This window comes from Pleurodeles waltl, chromosome 4_2 (assembly GCF_031143425.1).
Source record: "Pleurodeles waltl isolate 20211129_DDA chromosome 4_2, aPleWal1.hap1.20221129, whole genome shotgun sequence".
Classification (NCBI taxonomy): domain Eukaryota; kingdom Metazoa; phylum Chordata; class Amphibia; order Caudata; family Salamandridae; genus Pleurodeles; species Pleurodeles waltl.
Window position 1 is genome coordinate 736023339 of NC_090443.1, and position 12276 is coordinate 736035614.

The 12276-nt window shown below is 42.6% G+C and overlaps 1 protein-coding gene across 2 annotated transcripts in view; it reads right to left on the reverse strand.

The window, feature by feature from the left end:
• Positions 1 to 12276, reverse strand: part of GLMN (glomulin, FKBP associated protein) — a 318240-nt gene that overhangs the window by 46786 nt on the left and 259178 nt on the right. For both annotated transcript variants that reach the window (XM_069232351.1, XM_069232352.1), the window contains one exon: positions 7221 to 7344. In XM_069232351.1, coding sequence (XP_069088452.1) covers positions 7221 to 7344 — 124 coding nt within the window. The remainder of the gene's footprint in view (positions 1 to 7220; positions 7345 to 12276) is intronic.

Consider the following 12276-nt stretch of genomic DNA (forward strand, 5'->3'; position numbering starts at 1 on the left):
AGTGCTTTGTATTTGTATTACACTCTGGTTTACTATTGTCCCTTTTCTCTGTTTGTATAAATTATTAATTCTAATGTACAAATATTATCTTTTTTTAGATGTTTGTATTACTATTATGCATATCTAAACTATGTATATGATTTATTTGCTTGGATCAAAAAACATTCTTTGACTTAGACAGAAAGTAGGAAAGAAAGAGGGCTGAAAGTAAAGAGAAGAGTGGGAAGGATGGTAATGTTAGGAAGAGGATAAGAAAGATAGTGTCAAAAGAGAATTGGGGAGGTAAGAAAAGTGGGCAAAAAAGCAGCAGGGAGGACAGCCGGAGTGTCAGGAATAAGGCTGTGCGCGGTCCAGGTCCCGCCCGAAACACCGCTGCGCGGATGTGCCGCGCTTTATGCGCATCACTTGTCATCACCTCTTGTTCCAAAAGTGCCCATCAGCGTCGTCTGCCCTGGGGTAAAGCTCATGTAGCTGCAGGGTCAGGACATTGGTGGACAAGATGCATTTATCAGTGCTATTCTATGAAGGGACTACAATTCCCATGTTTTTAGAGGCAGCAGCCATCTTGGGGTGTGGCAGGCCTATAAAGCCCAGCCACACCCAAGCACGTTGCTCACTATTTTGAAGACTTCGATGCAATCAGACATCGTGAGGGTTCCTCTGAAGAAGAGCAGATTTCCTAAATGGCAGATTGACGGCAAATCGGAGTATCCTTGTTTCCATGGTGAATTCAGAAACGATTAGGTCGTACTCGTAGCAGTAAGGTCCTGATGAGCCCAATCTTGAAGAGTTGTTACTCCCAAAAGGTAAAGCATCCTTTAGCACAACAAGCAAAGCGTTTTCAGCTTTCAGAGTAAAGCAGCCTTGGAACGACGATCAAAGCGCTTCGGAGCACAGAAGTAAAGCGCCTTTGGCACGGCAATCAAAGCTCTTCAGTCCACATGAGGAAAGCGCCCATGGCACGGCAATCAAAGCGTTTCAGTCCGCATGAGTAAAGAGCCCTTGGCACGGCAATCAAAGCGCTTCAGTCCGCATGAGTAAAGCGCCCTCGGCACAGCAATCAAAGCGCTTCAGTCCACATGAGTAAAGCACCCTTGATACGGCAATCAAAGCACTTCAGTCCACATGAGGAAAGCGTCCTTGGCACAGCAATCAAAGTGATTCAGGCCACATGAGAAAATGCCCCATAGCATAACGAGCGTAGCGCTTCAACTAAGACAAGTGAAAGCGCTTTCTGGCATAAGGAACAAAGCGCTTCATGTACAATAATCAAAGCGCTTCATGAACAATAAACAAGGCGCTTCTGCCCAACGAATAAAGCAATTCAAGTTCAATAAGTAAAACTTTCAGGCCTATAGTTGTAAATGTGAAAGCATTTTTGGAGATAAGCAAATTATAGTTTCATTGTTTTTTGGAAAGCATAATATGTAAAAAGCATATTCAAGTCTTTGAGAATTTTTAGGCTATGATCAAAAGTTTATGTTATGAATGCATAGTTGTTAAAGGATTGATATTCAGAGTATGACCATAGTCCAAAGCTCTTGCCATATCTTAGTTCTGAGGTTGTAGTTTGTTTTTGTTCCATGATTCAAAGAAGGGGCTTTGCCCTCACTTCAAAAGAGGTCTCAATCTGATATCACAGAGACGCCTTTAGTCAAGAGTCTATTGATGAGTTATACTGCAATAAATGAGTATATGCATATTTGTTCTAACTTTTTCTTTTCAGATCTCTCTCCCTGCAGTTCCCTGCCCTAATTCCCTTCCCCCCGCTTGGCTTCATCATAACTCTGTGCTATAATAACTTTCAGTTGGTGACGCCGGGAGGTGGGCTTTTGTTGAGCAACATGCAGATCCAGAGGAAAGGACACTGAGATAGGAAAAATATACATGGGAGAAAGAAGAGAAAAAGAGAAGTGGAGAGATGGAATATGTAGGAAAAGACAATGGGTAGTGTAAAGGGACAGGAGAGGCAAAGGCAGGAAAGGAGGAGTCGGGAATCTGGGGGATAAAGGAATGAAGAGGAGAGAGCAAGGAAGAATAACAGTGGAACAGAGGAAAAGATGGTAAGGAAAGGGGTGTTGAAAAAGTGAGTAATGAGAGCCACTGTGCTATCACAAGCCTTGGATCTCTGCTTCACTGCAGGGCCCTCTTGGCAAAGCACTTTTGCACAACCTGAGGAAGATAGAAAGAGCTGATGAGATGATCCAGAGGCGGAGGAGATGGACTCGTGAAGTTCTTACGTGGGGTTAAGGCAAATGGCACCTTCAGTACGAGAGGCCACCATAGAGTTGGCTGAACAAAGGGTCAGGAGAGGCTAACACACCACTTCTGTAGTCACCTTGCACCACCACTCTCTATAAATTACGGTAGTAGAATTCTCGACACTGGCACTTGTATTTTACCTGAAGAGTATTCCAAGGTTAGTACTAGGCTAGCTAGACTGTGCGCTCTGTTTGGCCACCCAGCCACTAGTCCACATACTCTGCTTGATGGAGCTGCAGGGAGTGGACGTGGTGCTTGGTATGAGTGGAAAAGGAGGGATGCTTCAAAAAGAAAGTTATAACAAAGATTCCACGCAGCTGGCAGCAAAGCAGCAGGGGCAGGCTGCTGAAGAACATCAAGACTTGAAGACTTGAAGCTGAAGGCCACCAAAGCAATGGCCTAGAGTTTTATGTTGCAATTCATAAGGGTATAAAGGATGAAACTGTCTTGGTCAAAGAGGCAGTCTGGCAAAGTCTACAGGAGCTGTGGAAGACTGTCTCTTACATTGGTGGTGGAGTATGCTACATATATCTGGAACAGGAATGACTTGTGGCCTTAATAGTCTGTCTGGAAGAACAAAAGATGAAGGGCCTGATTATGACCTTGGCGGATGGCATAAGCCGTCACAAACGTGATGGATATCCCGTCTGCCCTATTACAAGTTCCATTAGATCCTATGGAACTTGGAAAATGGTGGACGGGATATCCGTCACATTTGTGACGGAGTATCCCATCCGCCAAGATCGTATTTAGGCCCAGAGTATTTGAAAAATGGGTGCCAAAGAAATAGTGTTTAGACAAGGGGGCATCCAAAAGGTGCATACATGGTAGGGACTTACTCCTACCGCCAGGAATGAATTCTCCTCCACATACCCTGTCAATGGCTTGTGTACAAAACTGACTTTTTAGAATATGGATTAGGGGCACATTCCTCCATCAGTATCTTGCTGACTGATGATATGCTTGCTCTAGGAAAAAAAGGGCTGAATTCAATCGCCAATTAATGCAGGCAGGAAACACAGTCACCTTTCCCACCGAGTACTTGAACAGCGTGAATGAAGTGGAAAGCTCCCGATTATCAGATTTTAACCTTTCGGGTGCCTTGGACGAGGTCACCTCATCCTACACCCGGGAACTGGGGGGAGCGCTAGCGCTCCCCCCTGTGCTAAAAAAGGCAGGGATGGAAGGGGAAGCCCTTCCCGTTCCACCCCCAACCCCCCCCCGTGACGTCAGCACGCGAGCGCATGCTGATTTGTCACAGGGACTCCCCCATCGCGTTGGAAGCTCAGCTTCCAGCGCAATCGAAAGAGAAATGCTTTGCATTTCTCTTTCGATCACGTGTGGGAGGCCCAGAGAGGCTTCAAAGGGAAGAACATGTATTTCCTTCCCTTTGAAGTCTCTCTGAGCGTTTCAAAAGCCGGATTGCTTGCAATCCGGCTTTTGAAACGCCCACTAGACACCAGGGATTTTTATTTGGGGTTGAAACTGGTATAAGGGAGTGACCCCTTGGGCAAGGGTCGCTCCCAAAGGGGGGCATTTTTTTGGAAGACCTTTTCTTTTTATTTTAGGACATTTCTGCCCCCCCCCCCTGGGGCCGGCTGAGCTAGAGGCCAAAATCCACAGGTAGGAACTTTGCAAAAAAACACCTCTGTTTTCTGTGAAAAAATGTGATGTGTTCACGTTGTGTTTTGGGCCATTTCCTTTCGTGGGCGCTAGGCCTACCCACACAAGTGAGGTACCATTTTTATCGGGAGACTTAGGGGAACGCTGGGTGGAAGGAAATTTGTGGCTCCTCTCAGATTCCAGAACTTTCTGTCACCGAAATGTGAGGAAAACGTGTTTGTTTAGCCAAATTTTGAGGTTTGCAAAGGATTCTGGGTAACAGAACCTGGCCAGAGCCCCAGAAGTCACCCCATCTTGGATTCCCCTAGGTCTCTAGTTTTCAAAAATGCACAGGCTTGGTAGGTTTCCCTAGGTGCCGGCTGAGCTAGAAGCCAAAATCTACAGGTAGGCACTTTGCAAAAAACACCTCTGTTTTCTTTAAATAAATGTGTCCTTGTCTTTCCCTACATTTTTCCCTTCCAAATATAAGAGTGTGTAGAAAAGACATCTATTTGAGAAATGCCCTGTAATTCACTTGCTAGTATGGTCACCCCAGAATTCAGAGATGTGCAAATAACCACTGCTCCTCAACACCTTATCTTGTGCCCATTTTGGAAATACACAGGTTTTCTTGATAGCTATTTTTCACTCTTTATATTCCAGCAAATGAATTGCTGTATAGCCGGTATAGAATGAAAACGCACTGCAGGGTGCAGCTCATTTATTGGCTCTGGGTACCTAGGGTTCTTGATGAACCTACAAGCCCTATATATCCCCGCAACCAGAAGAGTCCAGCAGACGTAACGGTATATTGCTTTCAATATTTTTCTTTTTCAGATGTTATTTTCTGAAGGAAACCCTTGTAGGATCTACACAAATGACCCCTTGCTGAATTCAGAATTTTGTCTACTTTTCGGAAATGTTTAGGTTTCTGGGATCCAGTATTGTTTTCACGCCCATTTCTGTCACTAACTGGAAGGAGGCTGAAAGCACAAAAAATCGTAAAAATGGGGTATGTCCCAGTAAAATGCCAAATTTGTGCTGAAAAATTGGGTTTTCTGATTCAAGTCTGCCTGTTCCTGAAAGCTGGGAAGCTGGTGATTTTAGCACCGCAAACCCTTTGTTGATGCCATTTTCAGGGAAAAAAACAGAAGCCTTCTTCTGCAGCCACTTTTTCCCATTTAAAAAAAAAAAAAAACACGAAATTTTCACTGTATTTTGGCTAATTTCTTGGCCTCCTTCAGGGGAACCCACAAAGTCTGGGTACCTCTAGAATCCCTAGGATGTTGGAAAAAAAGGACACAAATTTAGCTTGGCTAGCTTATGTGGACAAAAAGTTATGAGGGCCTAAGCGCGAACTGCCCCAAATAGCCAAAAAAAGGCCTGGCACAGGAGGGGGAAAAAGCCTGGCAGCGAAGGGGTTAAAAAACAGAACCCTCACAGGTAATTCAATCTCTGAAGATGACACCAGTAGTTTTAGAAGGAAGAAGGACAGTAGGAATGTATTAGCAAGATGTTGTCAGAAATGTTACTAGGGAGAAAATCAGTGCACAATAAGTCAATACTTTTTATACAGATTTTCAGTCGACACTATATTCTAGGACAACACAATAATAATAAAGAACCATACTGATGATGGATGGGTTTATCAAGAGTTTACAGATCGTTTTGCTCCAATTTTATATTTGCTTTCTAATGCGTTTTTAGACTATAGTGTGCTCCCAGCAGAATGTTAGTGACTCTTATCACATTAACTTTGAAGTTAGGGAGCACCTAAGTAAGTATGTCAACAGCTGGAAAATGTAACTCGTTAACTTAAAAATAACAAAATATTTGCTGCTGGGATGAAGCTAGTGGTGTAAAAAGTATGGGCTAGTATTCATCAAAGGCTGTTGCTGGTGTGATAATCCCAAAAGTGAAGAGACAGGAGAAGGAATAATAATGTATTAAAAACTGGCACCGGAATAGATGGGGAGGAAATATTTAATAAAGTCAATTGTTCCTATTTGGAAAACGCACTGGGCGAGTTTAACTTTGGAAGAGCTTTTAGGAACTTGGTCAGGGCATTATACAGAGATTGAATATCTGCAGCTCTATTCGGTAGCAGAGAACCAGAATAAATTCATACAGGTCCTGGCTCAAGACAGCTATCGTCTCTCACCATACTTATTTAACCTTATTATGGAACACTTGGCATTGGTAATCTGGCAAAATATTATGAGAATTTGTTCTAAGGGGGGAAAAGTCAAATTACTTTGGTATGCAGATGATTTATTATTATTAGTCTTTTATGTGGCACTGTCATGTAATCCGTTGTTCAGTATGTTGCACACAGTTCTTTCTGATCATTAGATAAAATGTAATGAAGTTGTGGGACACAAAATTACATTCGGCTACTTTAAGTAATTATTAAATTACTAATAAGATGTTATCCTCAGGGATATTGGATTAATGTAGGAATCTAATATGTGGGTCAGGTACGGTTGGGTACACAGCTGATGGTTTTGAAAACATAAGATTTAAATGAGATAACCAAATGGAACTTTGAAAATGTAGGGAGTTATTTAGAGTTTGACACATGTATGACAACTGCCAAGAATTTGCATATGTTCTGCCCACCCTTATTAGAGTGTATAATCATTTAGACACTTTAAATAGAGTGGACAAGGTAAAATTTCTTCCCCCACTTTGTCCTGCATCTTTTACACTCTGAATAATCCCTGTAGGTATTTGCTTAATTTTCTGCAGACTAGTGCAGCTATAATTCCTGGTCGAATCTCTAGTCCGCCTGGGATGTGTACGGTAATAAAAGATAGTTTGTTATTGTCATTGGTTGGTTATAAATTAATTCTAGTAAGTGGTGTAGTGGTGCCTAATAATCCTGAAAGGTGTGAAGATAATTGAGAAGATATTAGATATGTAAACTGATGATTACTTTATGGGTAAGATTTGTTGAGGCTCTGTTATATTCTGGAAGCATTTGAGATGTCCAGCAGCACATTGTATTTACGCTTTATCGTGCACCAGCCCATATGGTTAATCTGGCAATGTTTATTTCAAACATATGTTGTTCCTATCAGCTTGTCCCAAGGACATGGAACAATATGATGTGGAATTTCCAGGAAGTGGTAGACTTTTGAGCAACAATGCTGATCAATTAGATCTGGTAAGGAATTCCAGAGGACATGAAACCCCATTACTGGATTTAACTATGATGGTGAATCCGTATATTTGCAGTCACTGAGCATTACGCTTAGCAAATGTTTCACTGAGTGCATACATCCCTCCCGAACTGATCAATATGTGTACTTTTTAAATGCTCTTTTCTGTTGACATATTGAATGTAATAGTCTTACTATGCTTGTTTTCTTTTGCATTCTTTAGTTCAGCTTCATAGTGGGCTTTTGACATGTCAAGGGCCGTATGCAAAGGTTTTAAGAAATGCTGCTCAATCCAGGCAAGTTCAGTCCATATTTCAGTCTGTTTATAAAACAAAATACAAAGAAAAAAGGAAAACAATCAAAAAAAATAATTACTGCTTAAAAGGTAAATCCTAAATACATTCCAAAGCAGTACCTCTTTACAAAAAAAAGTTTACTGGCAGCAACTACCAAACTGCACCAATATTATTTTGCTGCATAAACGGTATAACTGTGGTCTCAAACAAACTATCACACCTTTGAGGGTGGGGTGGGGCTGAAGCACTATAAACAAATAGCAAGACAATGTACACTTTATTTAGCAAACGTTTATTTCTATCACCTTTTTTATTTGAAAAACCTTCATAATTTCCTGACAAACTGAGATTAATTGCTACATGTTGCAAATTTTGAAAAGAAGGGCTGACATGCAAAGATCCTTCAGTGTTATATGGCAACTTCCATGACACATAACTTACAGGTTAACTACTAGATTTTCTCAGTCCAGCACTTTTTCTCACTCTCAATCTGTTGGTGGCACAGCAACCTTGAAAACATGACTGAATGCCAATTTTAGCTCACGTATTAAATGATTTCAAGTGATCATGTGTGTCCCTACACATCCTTAAGCATTTTGTCTTAGTTCCAACTTATGGCAGCCCAATGGAAAGTGGGAGAGGGGTTCAAGTGAGTCATTTTTAGGTCTGCACTTTGAGATAGCCTTACTTGTCACACCAGACCATCACTTTTAAGAAGAAAAAAACATACATAATATATACATGAACAGAGAGCCTTTTGGTCAGGGGCTTCAGCAATTGGTCTGTTAAATTGTTGTTTACATTTTTCCCATTGGCTTTCTTCTCCCTGTTTTTTTTAGTGACAGAAGTGGTTGACAGTGTGCTTATTTATTTCTTCATTTTTGAATTAACCTGAAATACTAGCTATTTCTTTTACATGCAATAAGGATGTACACTTAAATGGCAAATAATCTTCTTTTAAGTTGTTGTTGTAAAGTCTTTAAATGACACTGTAAACACACAAAAGGTGATGGAAGGATGCTTGCAATAGGTTTAACCACTGGCAATCGCTCAGGGTACCATTCCAACCCCTTGTTCGTTTTCCAATAATGCCACCTTAGATCAGACCCAGCAAATTGCAATTAGTCTTGACCCTGCTCCAATAGGAACAGTCCAGTTCCAACTGCTAAGCCAAGCCCTCTTTGAACTGTGTGTGGCAGCTCTGTAAATATTTCTTTGTTATTTCAATTTTTCTCTGGGTGTGGCAAGCATAAAATAGATCAAAGGCAGTAGGTATGGCTTGAGAACAAAGCACTCCAGTTCCTAATGCTGGCCCAGGCAGCAAGAGCACCTTCTAAAGGTTGCCTTAAGAGTGGGTCTCGGAGGCAGAGAGCTTCAGTATCTAAATCAGGCACAGCCAAATGGATAGTCATGTGTATCCATACATGCTACGCAAAAGCCAAAATAGCTTTGTTTATGCCTTCTGGAGCCACTGTTCCTGGAAAACGGGGTAAGCTATGGCTTTCTTAGGAAACATTCCCATTGCTGACATCTGCAAGGCAGCTTCATGGTCCACACCACACACCTTAACAAAACACAACTGTGTGGATGTGCTGGCCCAATAACAAGAGAAAGACTTGGCCAGGCAGTACTTTGTATGCGGTTTCAGTCCTTTGTAACACCCACAGGCTAGCCACCGCTTTTTGGTTGAGACTGCTTTATTGTATATGCAGAGTATATAGATCTACACCCACACATGCATCCAACGGAAAATGTTAGTCTGTAAGCATCTGTTTGTGGCATGTAGTGCTGTAAATTCACATGCACCCACCCACCTCCCCGGACGCCTGTGGCTGTTATAGTAATCACTCATCTACAACGTTTTCTCTCTTCACTGGACATTTTTCTCTACATTGCTTTGCTTTACCCGCCATGTAGGAAAACAAACTAGCAATAGGGTGGATGCTCATGCACATTACCAACAAGAGGACTCAAAAGACTTTTTTGAACATAAAAAACTTGCACACATCCAGGCCCAACACTAGATGTAGCTCTAGATGTTTATCTAGAGCCACACATGCTTCAAACTATTATTTTTGGATTTCAGTGCATGGAGGTCACATCATCAGCAGTACTACGTTAGTGGTGAGGACATGACTTCCAAATAATAATACCGGGGCTTGGTGAAACATCTTGCTGCTCAAATCTAAGGTCTATCAGTACCTAATTAGTGGAATCACATCCACTACTGCTCTAGGGACCACCTGTTCCACACTGGTGACTTTGGTACACCCCTATCACCAATACACAAGTGGAGTTTCGATAACTACCAAAACATGGACAGTGCAGTGGCAACTCTGGAGGCCGTAACTCCACTCACTGGAGCTCCACTAGAACTAGGGGAGCTCTTTCCTGCCCAACAATGCCTTCCCTGGAAGGTTCCCTGATTTAGAAACAAACACATTGGTGACACACAAGCAGCAACCCTTCCACTTGACACCACAGACTACAGATTTGTGGAGGAGTGCCAACAACACATAGGAGACTACTCAAGGCAAAAACAGCCTTTACAGTCCCCTTAGTAGGAGAGGGGATAAGCGTACTAGATTGCAGGATGAATAGATGGTGTATCTCCTTTGTCAGGCCAAGCAACGGCCTGAAGAGCACAGATGGACAAGTTACTTACCTTAGAATTTCCCCTAGGTGTCAGTCTGTATCCACAGATTCTTCTCAAGCAGTACCCCTGCACACCGTTAGGTGGCGTTGATTGGCTCCATCTCCGTCGTCGGCATCCTGTGCACCGGATATGATGTCCTGGGTCCTATATAGATGGCACGCTAATGTCTGTTCCTTTTCACAACTTTCCATGCCAGAAGCGCAGAGCCATAAAGAACACTGACTACTGGTGTGTCAAAACTAGAGCCCTGAAAAGGGAAGTACCCGTCCCTAGAAATCAGTTCACAGAGCAGGGAGAATGGGTGGGTCAGTAAGGAATCTGCAACTAGATACTGTCTGTATCAGAGAAGGTGTTACCAAAGGTAAGTAACTTGTCCATCTGATAGAGACATCTAGTTGTGTCGTAGTTTGACTCTTGCTCTAGGCAAGACTGCTGGTTCAAGGGTGACAGTACTTATGTTTATAGGTGACTATGCCTGTCCTACAACAAGTCGCAACTGTCGTCCCACATCTCCCGGCTCACAAGCAGCACCTCACCAAAAACCCAAACAATAAAGGGTGATCTGTGGCAGCCTTTACGCATGGACTCAAGAGTGTGACATCTCAGGGAGTGTTGTGGTTAAACAGAGATTACCCTTTTCTCACATGAACATGTCTCAATCAAACACAGGCAATGAAGAAGATGCAGTAAGGTTTCAATAGGTTTATTTAACAAAACTGCAATCTGTGATAAATTGCATGGGCTGCAATGATTAGGATAATGAATAATGCAAGAAACAGAATGGTAAAGACAAGAGCCATTAATACAAAGACACCCACCATCTTGCACTGACATGAAATGACAAAGTATGAGATATGTCCTGATACCCTAATATGATGTACCTAATCTCTAACCTAAAAGAGAGCTAAGTGTGTTAAACCTAATCTGCCAATGCTATGTCCATGAGAAGAGCCCCCCCAACCCTCATTACCTTGGAATGAAGTATCTAGCTCAGACTCAGTAGGGACACGAAGACTGGGTCAGCGTCAAGGTGAGGGGCAGCGTCGAAAGCAGAGATGGCATCTGGTCGGAATCCCTCTGACTATCTGTCTAAGTGAGGTGCATTTATACAGATCTACTCGGACCCCTGACAAAGGTCTGTTCCCAAACAATAGATAACAAGACATGCTTGGAACGGTAACTGATATAAACAATTCCCTCGAAGGCGTGAAGAGGGAAAGTACCTAATGTGAACACCTACATTTTGTTTATCTTTGTCGCTTGATATTGACGCCTTAGCACGGTGGCACTGATAACGTGAAACTAAAACATAGGCCTAACTAAAAACAAGGTAGCCATCTTAAAAGATATAATTAAATAAATGCGCTAAAACAGAGCAAGCTAAGTAGGGTCAAATTCACTAGGTGATGGGGGCACGAGTCTGCAAGCCAAAGGCTAAACTAACTCCTGTTTCCCATTAAAACAAACTAGAATTCACTAAACCCTTGCCATTGCCGTAACAAGTATGACGCCATATTAGTGACGCCACCGAAGGCAAATAAACCCATTGCTAAAAAGCGCTCTGGACTAGAAGCTAAAAGCATGAAAACTAGCTAGAAATCATATTTAAAACAAGTTTAAAATCAGTAGCTAAAAAAACATAAAAAGAGATAATGTCGATCATGACAAGCACAGCAGGCCAAAGTAAGGGCAATGAATGCTAATACTGAATTTGGTATTTGAAGCCAATCAGCAAACCTTTCTAACAATAGTCATGATCTTGAAGAGCATCTTCGAAGCCACTGAATGGAAAGGACCTCAGAAAAGAGGCCACATCGTCAGATGTTAGATCGATCACAGGATGGGCAGACGGATCCACGAAGCAGTAGTGCGCAGTAGTCTCCAGTGCAGGTCCACCTGCAGGAGTAGTACTCTCCACAGTGCCAAAAAGAGCCAGATCATTCCCCAAGAGTGGCTCATAAGTGGCCTCGAGAATCAGCCTTTCTCTCAAGGGGCATGACCGGGAATGAACCCTGATTGGGGACATTAGCAATGCGTGGTCCACAGGAGGCACTGGCGTAACAGCAAGACACACTGTAGGCAAGTTTTCGAAGAGGCACCTTACGCAGCGAAAGACTGGTTGCATGCACCATAGGAGTGGTCGGAATGACAATGACCAATCACGCTCCAATTCCTCCAGCAATGAAGCATTAAAGACCTGAACCATGCGCTCACAGCACAGTTGAGCTGGTGGCAGTGGCTCCATTGCTTCACGTAGCTGGAAAGACACAACCACTGCAAATCAGAAGAAACAGCAGCA